Source organism: Zonotrichia leucophrys, chromosome 22 (assembly GCF_028769735.1).
Source record: "Zonotrichia leucophrys gambelii isolate GWCS_2022_RI chromosome 22, RI_Zleu_2.0, whole genome shotgun sequence".
NCBI classification, from domain to species: domain Eukaryota; kingdom Metazoa; phylum Chordata; class Aves; order Passeriformes; family Passerellidae; genus Zonotrichia; species Zonotrichia leucophrys.
This window is the reverse complement of record NC_088191.1, coordinates 771568-792500: the sequence shown is the minus strand read 5'-3', so window position 1 is coordinate 792500 and position 20933 is coordinate 771568. Positions and strand designations below refer to the sequence as shown.

At 57.4% G+C, this 20933-nt stretch overlaps 2 protein-coding genes across 4 annotated transcripts in view; both read right to left on the bottom strand.

The window, feature by feature from the left end:
- Positions 1 to 1665, bottom strand: part of ACTG2 (actin gamma 2, smooth muscle) — a 4976-nt gene extending 3311 nt beyond the window's left edge. The window contains exon 1 of the mRNA XM_064731308.1: positions 529 to 1665. The gene's annotated coding sequence lies outside the window, so the exon portion shown is untranslated. The remainder of the gene's footprint in view (positions 1 to 528) is intronic.
- A 3426-nt stretch (positions 1666 to 5091) lies between these two features.
- On the bottom strand, positions 5092 to 20929 carry STAMBP (STAM binding protein). Of its 3 annotated transcripts, none has more exons than XM_064731260.1 (10): positions 20847 to 20929; positions 19136 to 19360; positions 14918 to 14993; positions 14029 to 14124; positions 12597 to 12924; positions 11657 to 11781; positions 9121 to 9258; positions 6966 to 7078; positions 6091 to 6190; positions 5092 to 5365 (listed from the first exon to the last, which is right to left on the bottom strand). In XM_064731260.1, exons 2-10 carry the CDS (start codon positions 19339 to 19341, stop codon positions 5309 to 5311), a joined length of 1239 nt encoding a protein of 412 aa, XP_064587330.1. In that variant the 5' UTR covers positions 19342 to 19360; positions 20847 to 20929; the 3' UTR covers positions 5092 to 5308. The 3 variants fall into 3 exon arrangements, with proteins under 3 accessions (XP_064587330.1, XP_064587329.1, XP_064587328.1); XM_064731259.1 differs by lacking the exon at positions 20847 to 20929 and adding an exon at positions 20555 to 20661 and having other exon boundaries at positions 12597 to 12921; XM_064731258.1 differs by lacking the exon at positions 20847 to 20929 and adding an exon at positions 20555 to 20619.
- Positions 20930 to 20933: the final 4 nt, after the last annotated feature.

Below are 20933 nucleotides of genomic sequence, written 5' to 3'. Positions count from 1 at the left end.
CCCAAGGGGTGCCCCCTGTGCCAGGGGATGAGCTCCTCAATCCAGAGGGAAACGGGCAAAACCTTGCGGGAGCCCAAAAAGCAAAAGAAAAAACCCCAAATCGTGCAGAAAGCAAAAGAAAAACCCTAAATCACAGAGATAGCAAAAGAAAAACTCCAAATCACGGAGGAAGCAAAAGAAAAACCCCAAATCGTGGAGAAAGCAAAAGAAAAACCCTAAATCACAGAGACAGCAAAAGAAAAGCTCCAAATCACGGAGAAAGCAAAAGAAAAACCCAAAATCGTGGAGAAAGTAAAAGAAAAAGCCCCAAATCACGGAGATTTCTGCCAGAGCACCACCTGCCTTGGCCTCAGCCCAGCTCTCGGCACCTCCGCCGTGGGGTCGTGCCGAGCTTGGCACCCCCTCCGTGCCAGGCAAACCCAGCTGGTGCCACCCCAGGAAGGCTGGGGCACCCCAATGAACCCGCTGAGGTGTTCCCATGCCCTGAGGGAGAGGAGAAGCAGGGCAGCGGGGCAGGGCAGTACTCACCACGGAGGCGAGAGCTCCTTTCCTCTGGGACCGAGCCCCGGCGCCCTGGGTATAAATACCGGCGGGCCCGAGGAACCTCAGAGGCGGATCCGCTCTAAACAAAGACCCTAAATAGGCTCAGTGATGGTGTGCCGGCCATATGGCCATATAAGGTGTTTTATTTCATTAAATTGACCTCGGGCCGGCGGTGGGACCCGGCACGGTTAATTATTGTAGGAAAATGTATGGCAGGGATGCTTGGGAGCATCAGCCCCGCCGGGATCCGTTCCTTTTATGCTGCGCTGCGATAAACAAGTGAGACTCAAGTCCTTATAAGCGACGGGCTGGGAAAGGGAGCCGGGAGCGGCTCCAGGTGCTGGGGGGCGCTGGGGGAGCGGGCTGGGGGCGGCTCGGGGGGCGCTGCCCGGGGACACCCCCGGGCCCGGCCGGGGATCGGAGCTGCCGGAGCCGCCCCGGCTCCTCCCGGCCCCGCTCCCCCACCGGCGCTCCCGGGACGCCTTTTCTCTCTCTCCGCCCCCATTTTTGGGCTTTTGCTGTCCCAAAGCCCCAAATCCTCCTCCTGAGCCAGTCCAGGGGCTGTGGGTCCAAGTGCCAAGCCCGGTTCTGATCCCTCCCGGGGATTCTGGAGGGGGATCAGGATCAGCCCGGAGCCCCCCGGGGACACGGTGGGAGCTGTCCCCGAGCCCGGGGCCACCCCCAGCCCTGCAGAGCCCAACCAGAGGCTCCCGACTCCCCGCTGCCTTTTTAAGGACAACGGGCCCTGGGCAGAGATGGCCCCGGGTCACCCCCGAGCCAGCGAGGGCTCCGGGGAAACTGAGGCACGGCGGGCCCGGGGTGATCCCCAGCTGTGCCCGGGGCAGGGACATCCCAGCACTGGAGCTGTCACCACGGGCAGGGACACAAAATCCTGGTGTCCCCCCATGGTTCCAGAGGGAGGGAACGGGCCCTGGGTGTCACCCATTGGGACAGGACAGGGCCATGGTGTGTCCCCATCACTGCCAGCCCATCCACAGCCCCAGTGTCCCCAGGGATGGCTCTGTCCCCTCAAAGCTGTCACCTCCCATTGCAGGACAGTGTCCCCATCACTGCCAGCCCATTCACAGCCCCAGTGTACCCAGGGATGGCTCTGTCCCCTCTGGGCTGTCACCTCCAAAGCAGGACAGGGCCATCGGTGTCCCCAGCATTGCCAGTCCATTCACAGCCCCAGTGTCCCCAGGGATGGCTCTGTCCCCTCTGGCCTGTCACCTCAAGGGGCAGGACAGTGTCCCCAGCACTGCCAGCCCATCCACAGCCCCAATGTCCCCCAGGGATGGCTCTGTCTCCTCTGAGCTGTCACCCATGGAGCAGACAGGCCATGGTTGTCCCCTCACTGCCAGCCCATCCACAGCCCCAATGTCCCCCAGGATGGCTCTGTCCCCTCTGGGGTGTCACTCCAAAAGCAGGACAGGGCCACGGTGTCCCCATCACTGCCAGCCCATTCACAGCCCCAGTGTACCCAGGGATGGCTCTGTCCCCTCTGGGCTGTCACCTCCCATTGCAGGACAGTGTCCCCAGCTCTGCCAGCCCATCCAGCACTCCCAGGGCTGGCCCTGTCCCATCTGAGCTGTCACCCTCCAGAGCAGGACAGTGTCCCCATCACTGTCAGTCCATTCACAGCCCCAGTGTACCCAGGGATGGCTCTGTCCCCTCAAAGCTGTCACCTCCCATTGCAGGACAGTGTCCCCAGCTCTGCCAGCCCATCCAGCACTCCCAGGGCTGGCTCTGTCCCATCTGAGCTGTCACCTCCCAGAGCAGGACAGGGCCATGGTGTCCCCATCACTGCCAGCCCATCCACATCCCCAGGGATGGCTCTGTCACCTCTGGGCTGTCACCCAAGGGGCAGGACAGTGTCCCCAGCATTGCCAGTCCATCCAGCAATGCTGAATTCCTGAACATCCCCGAGCCCCGGAGCGATCCCTGAACATCCCCGAGCCCCGGAGCGATCCCCGAGCATCCCGGGGGATCCCGGAGCGATCCTCGAGCATCCCGGGGAGATCCTCGAACATCCCCGAGCCCCGGAGCGATCCCCGAGCATCCCGGGCCGGCCGCGGGCCCGGCGGCAGCGCAGCCCCGAGCGGAGCCGGGCGCAGCCTAAAAAGGAAAGGTTTGGCCCCCGCAGCCAATCCCGCGGGCCCGGGATGCTCGCAGGAACGCCCGGCATCCCCCGGAACGGGACAGGCACCGGCCCCGGCCCCGGCCCCGGCCCCGCTCCTTCCCAACGCCCCGGGACCGGCACCGCCCGCGGGGATGCTCGGGGCTGGAGGCTCCGGGGAACGTTCGGGGCTGGAGGCTCCGGGGAACGTTCGGGGCTGGAGGCTCCGGGGATGCTGCTGGGGAACGGAAAAGGCGTGAAAAGAGAGATGTGGATGTGATCCCTGCGCTGAGGTGCAGATAAGCATCGCCCATCGCTCCCTGCCCGCGGGATCCCCCAGAACTCACAGCCAATAAATCACCCCTGGGTTATCGTCGGGATGAGCTCCTCCCAAAGCAATCCCAGCCCAAGTTTGGGTGGGGTTAAGGTGTGGCAGCCACAGCTGGCACAGCTGGAGAGCCAGGCTGGGCAGCAGGGCCTGCAGACTGATGTTCATTGACACACACAGAGTGGGGATTCGGGGAGCTGGGGTGAAAAAATGGGGTGGAAATGTGAGAATTCAGGGAGCAGGGCTGGGAGCTCAGTGGCAGCAGGAACTCCCAACTCCAAGGAAAATTTCCTATGAAGGTTCACCAGTCCCTGGGACAGCACAAAAGCAGTGAATATACCACCAGCTGACACCTGAGAGCTGCAGGGCTGTGGAGCTGGGATAAATCCCCACGGATCTGAAGGAATTGCTGCTTTGCAGGATTTCCCACTCTCTGTCCCCACAGTGCTGCTCCGGGGGAGCCCTGGGAGCTGTGGGAGGCACAGCACGGAATCTGTGGGATGAACACCACGGAATCTGTGGGATGAACACCACGGAATCTGCGGGTGCACACCACGGAATCTGTGGGATGAACACCACGGAATCTGTGGGATGAACACCACGGAATCTGTGGATGAACACCACGGAATCTGCGGGATGAACACCACGGAATCTGCGGGATGAACACCACGGAATCTGTGGGATGAACACCACGGAATCTGTGGATGAACACCACGGAATCTGCGGGATGAACACCACGGAATCTGTGGGATGCACACCACGGAATCTGTGGGATGAACACCACGGAATCTGTGGATGAACACCACGGAATCTGTGGGATGAACACCACGGAATCTGTGGGATGAACACCACGGAATCTGCGGGATGAACACCACGGAATCTGCGGGTGCACACCACGGAATCTGTGGGATGAACACCACGGAATCTGTGGGAGGCACACCACGGAATCTGTGGGATGAACACCACGGAATCTGTGGGATGCACACCACGGAATCTGTGGGATGAACACCACGGAATCTGTGGGATGAACACCACGGAATCTGTGGGATGAACACCACGGAATCTGTGGGATGCACACCACGGAATCTGTGGATGCACACCACGGAATCTGCACCCCATCCCGGCACGGCTTCAATTAATTCGGGCTGGAAAAGCGTTCCCAGAGATGCCCTGAAGGCTCCTCCCTCCCTCCCTCCCTCCCAGCCCCGGGCCAGGCTGTTCCCAAAAGGGGCCGCGGAGAAGCCGAAGCCGCAGCGGCGCTGGCACGCACAGGCGGCACAGCCAAAGGATCCCGCGACAGCCCCGGGAACAGGAGGGGAAAATCCTGCCCGGATCATCCCGTGTGTGTGCCCGACACAAATGTCTGCATGGCAGAGGGAGGGGGGCTCCAGCCCCTTCCCCATGTGCTGAACATCCCATCCCATCATCCCATCCCATCCCATCCCACCCTGCTGGGGACAACAGCACGCCTGGAACAGCTGCCTGGCACCTTGGAATGATTCCCTCCTCCCTCTCTGCCACCCTGGAATGATTCCCTCCCCCTGGGAGCAGGGAAGTGGCCAAAGCTGCTGGAAATTCCAGCTTGGAGTGGGATGGGAGTGGTAAAAGCTGTTGGAAATCCCAGCTTGGATTGGGACAGAAGTGGCCAAAGCTGCTGGAATCCCATCCTGGAGTGGGATTGGGGTGGTCAAAGCTTCCAGGATTCATCCTGGAGCAGTGGTGGCAGCCAGACCGAGCTCCTCCACGGTAACACCAGGCCAGGTAAAGGGATGAGTGCCCAGACACCCCCAAACACATCTGGGGTGCAAATCTCAGGATTTCCAGCCCTGAGATGCTGCCAGAGGGATCCCAAAGGATGCCCTGGGCCCTCTCCCCTCCCCAGACAGACACACAGGTACCCCCTGCAGCCCTGAGCTGGTGAGGGGCTCAGAAGGGCCAGCAAGGTTTGGGTTTGAACCATGGGAAAGGTTTATCTGCTCCAGCAGCCCAGAATGGGACAGAACAGGGCAGGGTTAAAGTGGGCAAGTCCCAAAAGCACTTGGAGAGGTTTCCACACCTCAGGGCTGCAGCAGCTCCCAAAGAACCTCCCCAGGAGGCCGTGGGGTGGAGTTAAACAACTGCTTTAGTGTTGGCTTCTGTCTCTGGGCTCCCAGCTGGCCTCTGCCCACGCCTGGAGCAGGCACGGAGGGTCCAGGGGCTCCAGGGGAGGCAGGGAGGGATCACAGCATGGCGGGAAGGAATCAGCTGCTACAGGAGAGGCAGAGTCCCTGGCAGGGCCTGAGGGGAGGGGGTGGCTCCTGAGAGGGCACAGGGCAGGAGGGTCATCGGAGATCCAGCAGCACCACGTCCCTCTCCACCACGGACACGTGGCTGCACGTCTGCAAGAGAGGACGGGGGGACAGGGGTTACTGAGGGGTTCCCAACTCCTGAAACAACCTGTGCTGACCCAGAACAGCCCTTGGACAGGGGGGGACAGGGGTTACTGAGGGGTTCCCAATTCCTGGCACAGCCTGTGCTGACCCAGAACAGCCCTTGGAACAAGGGGGGGGGGGAAAAGGGGTTACTGAGGGGTTCCCAATTCCTGGCACAGCCTGTGCTGACCCAGAGACAGCCCCTGGACAGGAGGGGACAAGGGGGGACAAGAGGGGACAAGAGGGGACAGGGGTTACTGAGGGGTTCCCAACTCCTGACACAGCCTGTGCTGACCCAGAACAGCCCCTGGACAAGAGAGGACAGGGGGGACAGGGGTTACTGAGGTGTTCCCAACTCCAGAACAGCCCCTGGACAGGAGGGGACAGGAGGGGACAGGGGTTACTGAGGTGTTCCCAATTCCTGGCACAGCCTGTGCTGACACAGAACAACCCTTGGATCCAGTTCTTGGACCATCCTAACTGCTGGCCCTGCCTGGAGGCACCCAGGGATCCTGGCAGGCCCCAGACACAAATCCCCCACCCCAAAGAGCCCTGGCCCTGCTCCTGCAGCACTTCCAGCACCTCCTCTCTGGGCACTGCAGAGCAGCCCCTGCTGCCAGGCTGAGCCTCTCCCAGCAGCTCTGGTGCGCCCCCAGCACAGCCAGCCCTCCCCAGAGCCCCCAGGCACTCACTGTGAACAGAGGGGGGTCTTTGGGGTGTGGGTGGAAGCCCTGCTGCCTGCAGGATGAGATCTCCTCCAGGCCGTGCTCTGTCAGCCTGAAGAACCCTGTCCTGCAGCAGGAACAGAGCTTTGAAACCACAGCTTCTGCAGGCCTGGCCCATCCCATTGATCCCATCCCATCCCATGGATCCCATCCCATGGATCCTATCCCATCCCATCCCATCCCATCCCATCCCATGGATCCCATCCCATGGATCCCATCCCATCCATCATCCACCTGATCCATGGATCCATCATACCATCCCATCCATGGATCATCCATCAATCCATCCAATCCATCCCATCCATCCTCCACATCCCATCCCATCCCATCCCAGGATCCACCGATCCCATCCCACCCATCCCATCCCATCCCATCCCATTCCATCCATCCCATCCCATGGATCCCATCCATCCATCCCATCCCATCCAATCCCATCCCATCCTTCCATCCCATCCCATGGATCCCATCCCATGGTCCCATCCCATCCCATCCCATGGATCCTCCCTCCCCCATGGTCCATCATCCCATCCTTCCATCCCATCCATGGATCCCATCCAATCCCATCCCATCCCATCCCATGATCCCATCATCCTCCATGGATCCATCCGGATCCCATCCCATGGATCCCATCCCATCCCATCCCATGGATCCATCCATGATCCCATTCCATCCCATGGATCCATCCCAGATCCATCCCATCCCATCCCATCCCATGGTCCCATCCCATCCATCCCATGGGTACTCCCATCCCATCCTCATCCCATATCCCATCACCATCCCATCCCATGGATCCCAGCCCACACCCCTGGTACCCCACACCCCTCCTGGCACCCCAGACTCACTCCTGGTACTTGGGGGAGCACACGATGGCGATGGACTCGGGCAGCATCATCTGGTAGGAGCAGTGTGTGTGCAGGTCCACGCTGGACAGGAAGGCTGTCTGGGTGGGGTGGGTCTGCAGGGCACAGGGCACAGCCCTCAGAGGCTGGCACAGCCCTCAGAGGCTGGCACAGCCCTGGGGCAGCAGCACTGCCCTGCCCTGAGCAGCTGCTGCTCTCCAGATGGCTCAGCCTGGCCTGGCAGGGAGCCCAGCGGGCACAGCCAGGGAGGAGCCTGCAGCTGGCACAGCCCTCGGGGCTGGCAGTGTGTCCGTCTGTCCCTCCAGGACAGCAGCTGGGGTGTCCCCACACAGCCCTCAGGGCTGGCAGTGTGTCCGTCTGTCCCAGGACAGCAGCTGGGGTGTCCCCACACAGCCCTCAGGGCTGGCAGTGTGTCCGTCTGTCCCTCCAGGACAGCAGCTGGGGTGTCCCCACACAGCCCTCAGGGCTGGCAGTGTGTCCATCTGTCCCTCCAGGACAGCAGCTGGGGTGTCCCCACACAGCCACCAGGGCTGGCAGGGTGTCCGTCTGTCCCAGGACAGCAGCTGGGGTGTCCCCACACAGCCCTCAGGGCTGGCAGTGTGTCCGTCTGTCCCTCCAGGACAGCAGCTGGGGTGTCCCCACACAGCCACCAGGGCTGGCAGTGTGTCCGTCTGTCCCTGCAGGACAGCAGCTGGGGTGTCCCCACACAGCCACCAGGGCTGGCAGTGTGTCCGTCTGTCCCTGCAGGACAGCAGCTGGGGTGTCCCCACACAGCCCTCAGGGCTGGCAGTGTGTCCGTCTGTCCCTCCAGGACAGCAGCTGGGGTGTCCCCACACAGCCCTCAGGGCTGGCAGTGTGTCCGTCTGTCCCTCCAGGACAGCAGCTGGGGTGTCCCCACACAGCCCTCGGGGCTGGCAGTGTGTCCGTCTGTCCCAGGACAGCAGCTGGGGTGTCCCCACACAGCCCTCAGGGCTGGCAGGGTGTCCGTCTGTCCCAGGACAGCAGCTGGGGTGTCCCCACACAGCCACCAGGGCTGGCTTAGCTGGAGGAAATGCCAGCTTTGTGTCTGAGATGGCACTTCCAGAGAATCCCAGAGTGGGCTGGGTTGGAAGGAGCCCAAAGCCCACCCAGGGGCCACCCCTGCCACTGTCCCGGGGGGCTCCAGCCTGGCCTTGGGCACTGCCAGGGCGCCAGGGGCAGCCACAGCTGCTCTGGAAACTTGTGCCAGGGCTGCCCACCCTTACAGAGATGAGTTTCTTCCCAGTGTCTCATCTAAACCTCTCCTCCTTCCTCACAGGGATGAGTTTCTTCTCATTATGTCATCTAAATCTCTCCTCCCTCCTCACAGGGAAGAGTTTCCCAAATATCTCATCTAAATCTTTCCTCCTTCCACACTCTCAGTATCTCATCTAAACCTTTCCTTCTTCCACACAGAAAAGAGTTTCTTCCCAGTGTCTCATCTAAACATTTCCTCCCTCACAGGGAAGAGTTTCCTCCCATTATCTCATCTGAATCTTTCCTCCTTCCACACAGGGAAGAATTTCTTCCCAATATCTCATCTAAACCTTTTCCCCTTCCTCACAGAGAAGAGTTTCTTCCCAGTATCTAAACCTCTCCTCCTTCCTCACAGGGGAGAATTCCTTCTCAATATCTCATCTAAACCTGTGCTTCCTCACACAAGAGTTTCTCCCCAATATCTCATCTAAACCTCTCCTCCTTCCTCACAGGGAAGAGTTTCCCCAATATCTCATTAAACTTTTCCTCCTTCCTCACAGGGAAGAGTTTCCCCAATATCTCATCTAAACCTCTCCTCCTTCCTCACAGGGATGAGTTTCTTCACAGTATCTCATCTAAACCTTCCTTCCTTTCTCAATGGGAAGAATTTCCCCAGTATCTCATTAAACCTTTCCTCCTCCCTCACAGGGAAATTTCTTCTCAGTATCTCATCTAAACCTTCCCTCTTTCCTTCTCAAAGGGTTTGATGCTTTAGGAAGGGACCCAAACCTTACCCAGGCCTGCATTTCCCCAGCAGAGCAGTGAACAAGAGGAGCAGCCCAAGCAGAGGCTGCTGCCCACTCCCTGCCATCCCCTGGTGCCCCAGCAGCCCTTGCCCTGGGCGCAGGGCACGGAGACTCACGTGGATCCAGCCCAGGGTGACGAGGCCGTGCTGGTCCTGGATGACAAAGAGCTCCTCCTCGCTCTGCGTGGCGCACGAGTCGGGGCCGCCCAGCTGCTTGGGCACGATGACGTGCGTGATGGTGAACTCGTTCCTCATCTGCAAGGCAGGGCCACCACGGGCACTGGGACACCCAGGTCACAGCCCAGCACCCTCCCGAGCCTGGGGACGAGCCCAGGGATGGTGGTTTTCTCTTTGAGTTAGGTGTTATGAGATTTTAGGGAGCTTTTTCCACCCGAGATAGCTCAGCTACTCGGAACGGCATCAAATCAGCAGGGTGGCTTCTGAGGCAGTGTTGGAAATAGAAAAAGTTCTAATAAAAGGCAAAATAACCAAGTACTCACAGAGAAAAACTGAGCTAAGGGTAAGAGGTTTTTGCTCCTGCTAAAACACCCCACAAAAGGGATTATTTCCCTTATTCTCTTCTTTTTCTAGTGAATTACCCAGGCCAGACCTCTTGGCCTCTGCCCAGCTGGGCAGCCCCAAGTTTACAGTGAAGTCTCAAAGGTCTTAGGAGGTGTCATTTTCACCAAATTGAGGAGAAAAACCTCTGGGCTTTTTGCCTTTTGAAGGAGAAAAGGAATAATTTGGTTACTCCATCAACAGAAGGCAAAGTGCTGCACATGGATGCATCCAGCACCCATCTGCAGGCGCAGCTCAGAGGAGTTGCAGGATTTTTCCAAAGGAGTTCCAGGATTTTTCCAAAGGAGTTTCAGGATTTTTCCAAAGGAGTTCCAGGATTTTTCCAAAGGAGTTCCAGGATTTTTCCCAAAGGAACTGCAGGGTTTTTTCCCCATTTCATTCTCCCTGCTGTGCAGCAGAGCACCCCCAGGAGCTCAGAGGAGCCCTGGACACCCCCAGAGCCAGCTCTGCAACCAAAGGGGACAATGCCTCATCCCTGAAGCATCCCCAGGCTCTGCAAGCAGCTGGGCTGCAGGAAGTTGCTCCATCAAACAATTTCATTTCAAAGCAAACTTCTGGGAGTGGCTCAGGGCAGAGCTGCCAAAAGCTGGGGGGAACAAAGCCTGAGGGCCAGCAGCTGGGACACCCAAAGGACAAGGAATGCCACCAGGAATGTCACCAGTGGGACAGAGGAGCTGAATGGGGGCTCAGGGTGGGGAAATCCTAACCCAAAAATGAGGAAAGGGAGAGGCACATCATTCCTAACACATAATTCCTTCACATGGAGGCCTGACACCTCACTGAAGGATCCAGGACAAAAATCAGGCTGCTTAAGCACTTCCAAAGCTGTGGCACTGTGACAAACAGCCCCTTTTGGACAAGGAGTGCCACCAGTGGGACACAAAAAGCTGAATGGGGACTCAGAGTGGGGAAATCTAACCCAAAAATGAGGAAAGGGAGAGGCACATCATTCCTAACACTCACTTTGAAGCCTGACATCACACTGAAGAATCCAAAATCAAAAATCACGCTCCTTGAGCTGTGGCACTGTGACAAACAGGCACTGTGACAAGCAGCCCCTGTGGCACTATTGGACAAGGAGTGCCACCAGTGGGACAGAAGAGCTGAATGGGGGCTCAGGGTGGGGAAATCTAACCCAAAAATGAGGAGAGACACATCATCCCTTAACACTGACATGGAAGCCTGACACCCCACTGAAGAATCCAAAATCAAAAATCAGGCTCCTTGAGCTGTGGCACTGTGACAAACCCCTTGTGGCACTTTTGGACAAGGAATGTCACCAGTGGGACAGAAGAGCTGAATGGGGGCTCAGGGTGGGGAAATCTAACCCAAAAATGAGGAAAGGAAAGGTACATCATTCCTAACATTCACTTGAAGCCTGACACCACACTGAAGAATCCAAATCAAAACTCAGGCTGCTTGAGTGTGGCACTGTGACAAGCAGCCCTGTGGCACTTTTGGACAAGGGAATGTCACCAGTGGACAGAAATGTTGAATGGAGGCTCAGGGTGGGAAACCTAACCCAAAAATGAGGAAAGGAGACATATCATCCTTAACACTGACATGGAAGCCTGACACCACACTGAAGAATTCAAAATCAAATCAGGCTGCTTGAGCTGTGCACTGTGACAAACCCTTGTGGCACTTTTGGACAAGGAATGTCCCAGTAGGACAGAGGAGCTGAATGGGGCTCAGGGGGCGAAATCTAACCCAAAAATGAGGAAAAGGAGAGACACATCATCCCTTAACACTGACATGGAAGCCTGACATCACACTGAAGAATCCAAAATCAAAAATGAGCTCCTTGAGCTGTGGCACTGTGACAAACAGCCCTGTGGCACTTTGGACAAGGATGTCACCAGTGGGACAGAAATGTTGATGGAGGCTCGGGGGCGAAACCTAACCCAAAAGAGGAAAGGAGGCACACCACCCAAACACTCACTTTGAAGCCTGACACCACACTGAAGAATCCAAAATCAAAAATCACACTCCTTGAGCTGTGGCACTGTGACAAGCAGCCCCTGTGGCACTTTTGGGGTGCCCGTGGGGCCGTTTTCGGGGGCTGTGTCCTTACCAGCTTCCCGCAGAGGATCCCACAGGTCTCCACGCCCCGCACCGTGTTGGCGTCAGCCAGCTGCAGGAACTTGTGGCACAGCTCCCTGGGGACAATGACCTGGCGGAGCACGTCCAGCCCTGCACCTGGGGAGGGCAGGAGCACAGTGAGCACCCTGAGCGGGTGACACCGGGAAAACCCACCCACAGAGGCTCTCCAGAGAAGATGAAGAAGGGACCATAAGGTTCCCCAAGAAGATGAAGAGCCCATAGAGGCTCTCCAGAGAAACTGAGAAGATCCAGAGGCTCTCCAGAGAAGCTGGAAGAACCCACAGAGGTTCTCCAGAGAAACTGAGAAGAATCCAGAGGTTCCCCAGAGAAACTGAGAAGAACCCACAGAGGTTCTCCAGAGAAGCGGAAGAACCCACAGAGGTTTCTCCAGGAAATGAGAAGAATCCAGAGGTCTTCAGAGAACTGGAAGAGCCCCAGAGGTTCCCCAGAGGAACTGAGAAGAATCCAGAGGCTCTCCAGAGAAGCTGGAAGAACCCACACAGGTTCCCCAGAGAAACTGAGAAGAATCCAGAGGTTCCCCAGAGAAGTGGAAGACAGGAGGACCCCAGAGGTTCTCAGCAGAGAAGCACTGAGAAGATCCATAGAGGTTCCCAGAGAAACTGAGAAGAACCCCAGAGGTTCCCAGAGAAGCTGAAGAGCCCCAGAGGTTCCCCAAGAAACTGAGAGACCGGGTTCCAGAGAGGGAAAGCCCACAGAGGTTCCCCAGAGAAGCTGAAGAACCCACAGAGGTTCTCCAGAGAAACTGAGAAGAATCCAGAGGTTCCCCAGAGAAGCTGAAGAGCCCCCAGAGGTTCCCCAGAGAAGCTGAAGAACCCACAGAGGCCCTCCAGAGAAGCTGGCCGTGTTTGCCCCGGCCCAGCAGGAGAAGGGCTGCTCCAAGAGGTACTAACTGTTCTCTGTGCTCCCCAAAGCACTGGGCTTCAGAGATCTGTCCACCACGGGAGGTTTGGAGGGCACAGTCCCCGCTGCCGGGCCCGCTGGGTGAACTGGAGAGGCCGGAACCTTTGGGGTCACATCTGTCGGGGGCTTCTCCACGCCAGGGATGAGGGGTCCATCCTCAGCCTGTGGCTCTGGCTTCCCAAACTCCTGCACGATCCTCAGGCGCTCCTTCTCCAGCTCCTGCTGCCGGATCATCTCCTCGAAGGCGTGGAACTGCTCCTGCTCTGCCTGCTGCTGCTTCATCAGGGCCACGCGGGTCTTCTCCTCCTCCAGCTGCTGCTGCAAGGCCACAGGGAGTGCCAATTACTCCTCCTGCTGCACCAGGAGCAGGGACAGGGAGGGGGGCACCAGCCCAGGGCAGACCCCCAGCCGTTCCCACGTTATTCCTAAAGGCCACCAGCAAACCAGAAAATTTCCTTGGGAAATTTTGTGCGAGGAGATTTCAGCTTGTAAGGCGCAGATCCAGAGCCAGCTGCACCAAGGGCAGGAAAAACCACAGCTTTACCCTCCCTTCTCCATGGAATTACAGTCCCAGGCTGATTTCCCTCCATGCTCCAAAGTCCAGAGCCAAACTGACTGCAGAGGTGACTCTGGCTGCTTTGCCCACAGATCCTGGGGTTGTGGTGGAATTACAACCTCTACACCTTTCCCCTTTTAAATTTAAATTCTGCTCCTAATTTTTCATCATGTGGTGCTTTCCTTTCGTGGGGCAGAGAGAACACACCAAGCACACAGCCCAGGCTGGCTGAGGATGCACAGAGAGCAGAGCCAGGGCACAGATCCTGGGGTTGTGATGGAATTTTACAACCCCTACACCCTTCCCCTTTTAAATTGAATTTTTGCACCACACTTTTCATCACGTGGTGCTTTCCTTTCGTGGGGCAGAGAGAACACACCAAGCACACAGCCCAGGCTGGCTGGGGATGCACAGAGAGCAGAGCCAGGGCACAGATCCTGGGGTTGTGAGGGAATTACAACCCCTTCCCCTTTTAAAATTGAATTTTTGCACCACATTCCTCATCACGTGGTGCTTTCATGGGCAGAGAGAACACACCAAGCACACAGCCAGCTGGCTGGGGTCACAGAGGGCAGAGCCAGGCACAGATCCTGGGTGATGAATTTACAACCCTACACTTTCCTTTTAATTGAATTTGCACCACACTTTTCATCACGTGGTGCTTTCCTTTCATGGGGCAGAGAGAACACACCAAGCACACAGCCCAGGCTGGCTGGGGATGCACGGGGAGCAGAGCCAGGGCCACCACCTGGGACAGAGGCACCTGCAGTGCCATTGGGGCCACCCAGCCTGGACATTGGCCCCAGGGAGCCCTGCAAGGCTGAGGGGCTGCAGGGGGCAGAGCTGCAGCCTGTGCTGTCACTCACCTCCTGCTCCTTGTACTTAGCATAGTCCTGGGCGTACCTCTTTAGCAGCTCCTCCTTCAGCTCCTCGGCCTTGGGAAAGGCCACTTCCTTCAGTTGCTGCGGGAGGAAACTCAGCATCAGCCCGGGGCAGCCCCAGGGCGAGGGGGAACAAACCCTGAGCAGCTGGGGAGCCCAAAAAGCAGCACCAGGATCACTGGGGCAGTGCTGAGTGCTGTCCTTTCCTCTTGTGTCAGCAGCCTCTGGGGGCTGGGAGGGATCCCCAAGGATTCCCTTGGAGCAAGGAAAGCCACCAGCCAGCACTCATGGTCTTTGAAAAGCAGGGAGTGGAACAGGGAAGGAAGGACACCCCAGCTGGACACCACCCAGTGTAACGGGGTGAGAACCCCCAAAGTGTAACTCTGGAGTTGTTCAGGTTGGAAACACCTCCAGATCACTGAGCTCAACCATTCCCCCAGCTGTCCACCACTAATCCATGTCCCCAGGTGCCTTGGAACACCTCCAGGGATGGTGGAAGCCATTGCCAGGACTGGACAATGCTTTTGGGGGGGAAATTCTCCCAATATCCAACTTAAACCTCTCCTGGTGCAACACGAGGCTGTTTCCCCTTATCCTGTCCCTGTTCCCCGGGAGCAGAGCCTGACCAGGAGCTGTGCAGAGCCAAAGGTCCCCCCAGATCCCCCTTTTCCCCCTCTGAGCCCCTCCCAGCCCCCTCAGCTCCATCTCTGGGCACGCTCCAGCCCCACAATGGATCCCACGGAGTGAGGGGCCCAGAACTGAACTGCCGAGGGCTCAGCACGGCCTGGCCAAGCCAAGGCTCCTCCATTTGTGTGGATCACTGACCCAGAGGCAGGGAAGGCCCAGGGATGACCCTGACCACGGCCCCACTCACTTTGACCGTCTCCCTCTTCTCAGGGATGACGGCGCTTTTGTAATCGCGGTGCTGCGGCAGCTTCTCGATGAAGAGCCTGGAAAAGGGGACAGAACCCGCGGGTCAGGGCGCTCTGGGGGGCTCTGGGGGACCCCTGTGCTCCCTCGGGCTGGCTGCAGGAAGGCTCCATCCCACAGCAGCCCCTGGAGCCCTGCATGGCACCCAGAGCTCATCAGCCCCACGGGAGAGCCCACACAGGCTCTGCCTGCAGCTGGACAACATTTCTGTGGGGAAGGGAACCATCAATACATTTCTGTGGGGAAGGGAACCATCAATACATTTCTGTGGGGAAGGGAACCATCAATACATTTCTGTTGGGAAAGGAACCATCAATACATTTCTGTGGGGAAGGGAACCATCAATACATTTCTGTGGGGAAGGGAACCATCAACACATTTCTGTGGAAAGGAACCATCAATACATTTCTGTGGGGAAGGGAACCATCAATACATTTCTGTTTGGAAAGGAACCATCAATACATTTCTGTTGGGAAGGGAACCATCAATACATTTCTGTGGGAAAGGAACCATCAATACATTTCTGTGGGAAGGGAACCATCAATGCATTTCTGTGGGAAGGGAACCATCAACACATTCTGTGGGAAGGGAACCATAAACACATTTCTGTGGGGAAGGGAACCATCAATACATTTCTGTTGGGAAGGGAACCATCAATACATTTCTGTTGGGAAGGGAACCATCAATACATTTCTTTGGAAAGGAACCATCAACACATTTCTGTTGGGAAGGGAACCATCAATACATTTCTGTTGGGAAGGGAACCATCAATACATCTCCTTGGAAAGGAACCATCAATACATTTCTGTGGGGAAGGGAACCATCAATACATTTCCTTGGAAAGGAACCATCAATACATTTCTTTGGAAAGGAACCATCAATACATTTCTGTTGGGAAAGGAACCATCAATACATTTCTGTGGGGAAAGGAACCATCAATACATTTCTGTGGGGAAGGAAACCATTAATAAATACTTTTTTTTCGAAGGGAACCATCAATAACCTGCTGTGAGCACCAAGGGTGCCTCAGGGAGGAGCTCCCACACCTGGCAGTGTCCCTGGATCCCACCTGGGCTGAGTCAGAGCTCTCTGTCCTTCAGCAAGGAGGGGAAATCAGCTCAGACCCTGCCAGGGAGAACCTCAGGAGAGCAAAAAGCAAATCCCCAACAGCCCCAGCTGCTGCTGCAGGAGCCTTTGGAGCCTGAGCTCCCCAGGGATTCCAGGGAAAATTCTGGGCTGGCTCTGGGAGGGAAATAAAAACTGAGCTCAGCATCCTCCCACACTCAGCTCCCCCTGTGCCAGGGTGATCCCAGCCCTGTCCAGGGGCATTTCCAGGGATCCAGGGGCTCCCTGCTCTTCTCCCAGGGAAGAATTTCATTTTAAAATCCAATTTAAAGCTCTGCTCTTCCTCTATGTTACCCTGGGAAAAGGGAGGGAAAATGGGAGGGAAAAAGGAGGAAAAAGGGAGGGAAAAAGGGAGGAAAAAGGGAGGGAAAAGGGAGGGAAAAGGAGGGGAAAAAGGGAGGGAAAAAGGGAGGGGGAAAAGGGAGGGGAAAGGGAGGGGAAAGGGAGGGGAAAAAGGGAGGGGAAAAGGAGGGAAAAAGGGAGGGAAAAGGGAGGGAAAAAGAAGGAGGGGAAAGGGAAGGAGGGGAAAAGGAAGGAGGGAAAAAGGAAGGAGGGAAAAGGGGAAAAAGGGTAAAAGGAAAAAGGGGAGAAGGGAAAAAAGGGAAAAGGGGAAAAAGGGAAAAAAGGAAAAGGAAAAAAGGAATAGACAGCGCCACAGAGAGCAGAACAAACCCAGCAAAGCCAAGCAGGGAGCACTGAGGAGCCACAGAAGCCCTGCCAGCACCGTGTGTGTGCAGCAAACAAAGCTGCCCCAAAGCCCGGCACTCTGTGCCCCCCTGGATGCCCCTGGCCAGGCTGCAGCAGCAGCAGGGCCAGGGCACAGCTGGAGCCCTGCAGAGGCCGTGGCTGCCCCCAGAACCCCAAACCCAGCTGGGTGTGGGGCTGGGGAGACGCAGCAGCGCCCCGAGCCCTGCCAGCAGCACAGCATCCAATGGAAGGGATTAATTAAAGGGATTAATTAGGCAGGATTAAGAGCAGATGCTGGCTGGGAAAAGCAGCAGAGCCAGCTGGGTTTGCACAAGCCAGGAAGGAGGAGGAGGAGGAGAGGAGGGCTGGAACAGCTCCGGGCTGCCATGGACAGCCCTGCTGCCTCCTCCTGCTCTCTGAGCAGAATGTAGGAAAAACCCAAACCTAGAGCTTCAGCTGCAAGGAATGCCAGTGGCACTCAGCTCCTAGCTCTGGGCAGCAGCTCACACTGGTCAGCATTTCAGAAATAAGGTTTCCCCTGGTGGAAAAGGCTCCCAGCCAGGCTGGAAATGGCAGCAGAATCCTCTGAAAGCAGCTGGGGACACCAGCCAGCCCCTCTGGCTGCTGCAGTGACCCAGCCTGCAGCTCCTTTGTTTAGTTAAACGTTTCTCCTGCTGTCTCAGGGGCCTGGAGCCTGCCAAGGCTCTGCTGGGAACCTTTCCCAAAGGTTTTACACTGCCCAGCTCCCTGAGCAGCCTCCTGGCCTCGCCACCATGCCCATAAAAGCTCAGCGAGGGCGAGGCAGGGAGCAAAGCTAATCACACAAAAATGTGCTGGGTGTGAGGGGCAGCAGCCCTGCACGGGGGGCAGGCAGGGAAGGTGCCCACGGAGATGCCAACCCTGTCTGGGCACAGGGGGCACAGCACAGAGCACAGCAGGGCAAAGCACGAGGGGCAGATTTGGGGAAAGTCTACAGGAACAGGACACTGCAATGTTGGGATCAGAGATTTTATCCTTTTGAACACCCACAGCTGTGCTTGAGGGGCAGGGAGTTCCTCCTTTGGGATCAGGGACTATCTGAGGATTTCTTTCTTTTACACCTTTTAGTTTTATTTATTTTACACCTAGCACCAAGCACCCCAAAGCCCTGAGGAGCAGACCTTGAGCAGCAGTCCCTGAGAAGCAGATCCCAGACCTATGAGGCTTTCCCACACCTCCTCAGCCCTCACAACCACCCCAAAGCCCTCAGGGCAGAGCACCCCAAAGCCCTCAAGAGCAAATCCTGTGAGGGCAGATCCCTGAAGAGCAGAATCCCAGAGGAGCAGATCCCAGACCCTGAGCTCTCCCACCTCCTTGAGCTCTCACAACCACTCAAACCCTGAGGCAAAACACCCCGAACCCTGAGGAGCAGAGCACCCCAAACCCCTCAGGAGCAGATCCCTGCCAGAACTCAGACTTGTGGGGCTCTCCCATCTCCCCAGGCTCTCACAACCACCTCAAACTCCTGAGGAGCAGATCCATGGTCGGGATCCAGACCTGTGGGTCTCCCCACCTCCCTGAACCCTCACAACCACCCCAAACCCCTGAGGAGCAGAACACCCCAAACCCCTCAGGAGCTGGGCACCCCAAACCCCTCAGGGAGCAGATCCCTGAGGAGCAGATCCTGTGCAGCAGAACCCCTGAGGGCAGAACACCCCAAACCCTCAGGAGCAGATCCCTGAGCAGCAGACCCAGACCCTGGGTCTCCCCCACCCCACCATGCCCCCTCTCCCTGTGCCCATGCCCCATGCCCCGTCCCTTACGTGATGTACTTGTGGTAGAGGATGAAGGCGTGCTCCAGGTTGCCCTCCTGGCAGTGCCCCCATGCCCCCCATGCCCCCTCCCTTACGTGATGTACTTGTGGTAGAGGAGGAAGGCGTGCTCCAGGTTGCCCTCCTGGCAATGTACCCCATACCCATGGGTCTCCCCCCATTCCCTGTGCCCCCCATGCCCCCCCTGCCCCCTCCCTTACGTGATGTACTTGTGGTAGAGGATGAAGGCGTGCTCCAGGTTGCCCTCCTGGCAGTGCCCCCCATTCCCCGTGCCCCCCATGCCCCCCTGGCACTGTCCCTTACGTGATGTACTTGTGGTAGAGGATGAAGGCGTGCTCCAGGCTGCCCTCCTGGCAATGTACCCCATACCCATGGGTCTCCCCCCATTCCCCATGCCCTCCATGCCCCCCTGGCACTGTTCCTTACGTGATGTACTTGTGGTAGAGGATGAAGGCGTGCTCCAGGTTGCCCTCCTGGCAGTGCCCCCTATTCCCTGTGCCCCCCAGGCTGTGCCCAGCTCCCCTGGCACTGTTCCTTACGTGATGTACTTGTGGTAGAGGATGAAGGCGTGCTCCAGGTTGCCCTCCTGGCAGTACACCGTGGCCATGCGCAGCATCTCCACGCCCGAGCGGAAGTAGCGGCGCGGGGGCACGTCGGGGCTCACCTGCACCAGGCTGCCCGCCCGCACCAGCCGCCGCACCCGCTCCTCGGGCGCCAGGCTGGCACTGCCCGACGGGCCGGGCATGGCTGCGGGACAGCAGGGGCTGCGGAGAGAGGGACAGGGGTTAGTGTGGGGAGGTGTGTCACTGGCTCAGAAATCAGGAAATCGGAAATCAGGGAATCACAGAAATCAGGGAATCACAGAATCAGGGAATCACAGAAATCAGGGAATCACAGAAATTGGGGAATCACAGAATCAGGGAATCACAGAAATCGGGAATCGTGAATCAGGAATCACAGAAATCAGGGAATGGTGAATCAGGAATCATGAATCAGGCAATCACACAATCAGGGAATCGCAGAAATCGGGGAATCATGAATCAGAATCACAGAAATCACTGAAACACAGAAATCGGGGAATCACAGAAGTCACAGAAATCAGGGAAATCAGGGAATCATGAATCAGGGAAATCACTGGATCCAGAAACCACGGATCGTAAAATCAGGGAATCATGAATCACAGAATCAGGGAATCACAGAAATCGGGGAATCACAGAAATCACTGGGTCACAGAAATCAGGGAATCATGAATCACAGAACCAGGGAAATCAGGGAATGACAGAAATCACCGAATCTGGGAATCGGGAATTGGGAACCAGAATCACTGGATCACAGAAACCAGGGAATCACAGAATCATTGAAATCAGGAATCACAGAAATCACTGGATCGCTGAAATCAGGGAATTATGAATCAGAGAATCACGGAAATCAGGGAGTCACAGAAATCACTGAAAACCAGAAATCACCAGGTCACAGAAACCAGGGAATCACAGAAATCACTGGGTCTCAGAAATCAGGGAATCAGGGAATGACAGAAATCCCTGGATCACAGAAATCAGCGAAACACAGAAATCACTGGATCTGGGAATCAGGGAAATCACTGAATCACGGAATCACAGAATCAGGGAACCAAGGAATCATGGGATCACAGAATCAGGGAATCACAGGGCTCCAGGATCCTCCCAAACCCATCCTGACCAAACAAGATCCTCCCAAGTCCAACCTGACCCAACAGGATCCTCCCAAATCCATCAGGCTCCATCCCAAATCCATCCTGACCCAACAGGCTCCATCCCAAATCCTGCCCCCACAACAGGGCAAGGGGAGCCCCAAAACGAATCCCCCTGTCCTGAGCAGAAACATCCCCCAGCCCCGAGCAGGTCTCAGCAGTCCCTATCAGCCATGGCGGTTACAAATTTATTTAGGCTGGAAATTAATTTAGCATTTACTACAGGAACCTAAAGAGAAGGTTCCCACACCCGGGTCCCCCCACGATGGGATCCTCCATCCTAAAGTGACCATCCCACGGCCGGAACGCTCCGCGCCGGGTCCCTCTGCTCAAGGGAAGGTTCCAGCCCCCCTGTCCGGCCGCCATACCGGACCCGCCGGCCCGAGCCCTCCTGCTCTCGGGGCAGCTCGGGGCTCCCCAGCACCGCGGCCCCTCACGCCGCCCCCGGTGCCAGCGGGACCCCGAGCAGCGGCCGGGCTCCCCCGTCCCGCAGGGCCCTCCCGGCCCGGCCCGGCCCTGACCTGGCGCGGGCGGCCGCCGTTCCCCCTCAGCACTTCCGGGTTCTTCCCCACCTGCCGCAGCCTCGCTCTCGGCAGCCAATCAGAAGC

Excerpts from the sequence above, each read along its gene's own strand:
- STAMBP (XM_064731258.1), bottom strand. The coding sequence starts at position 20,604 with ATGGAGGATCCCATCGTGGGGGGACCCGGGTGTGGGAACCTTCTCTTT. Across the intron at positions 19,361-20,554 it reads TGTGGGAACCTTCTCTTTAG|CCCCTGCTGTCCCGCAGCCA; the intron begins GTTCCTGTAGTA and ends CTCTCTCCGCAG. Across the intron at positions 6,191-6,965 it reads TGCTCCCCCAAGTACCAGGA|GACAGGGTTCTTCAGGCTGA; the intron begins GTGAGTCTGGGG and ends TTCCTGCTGCAG.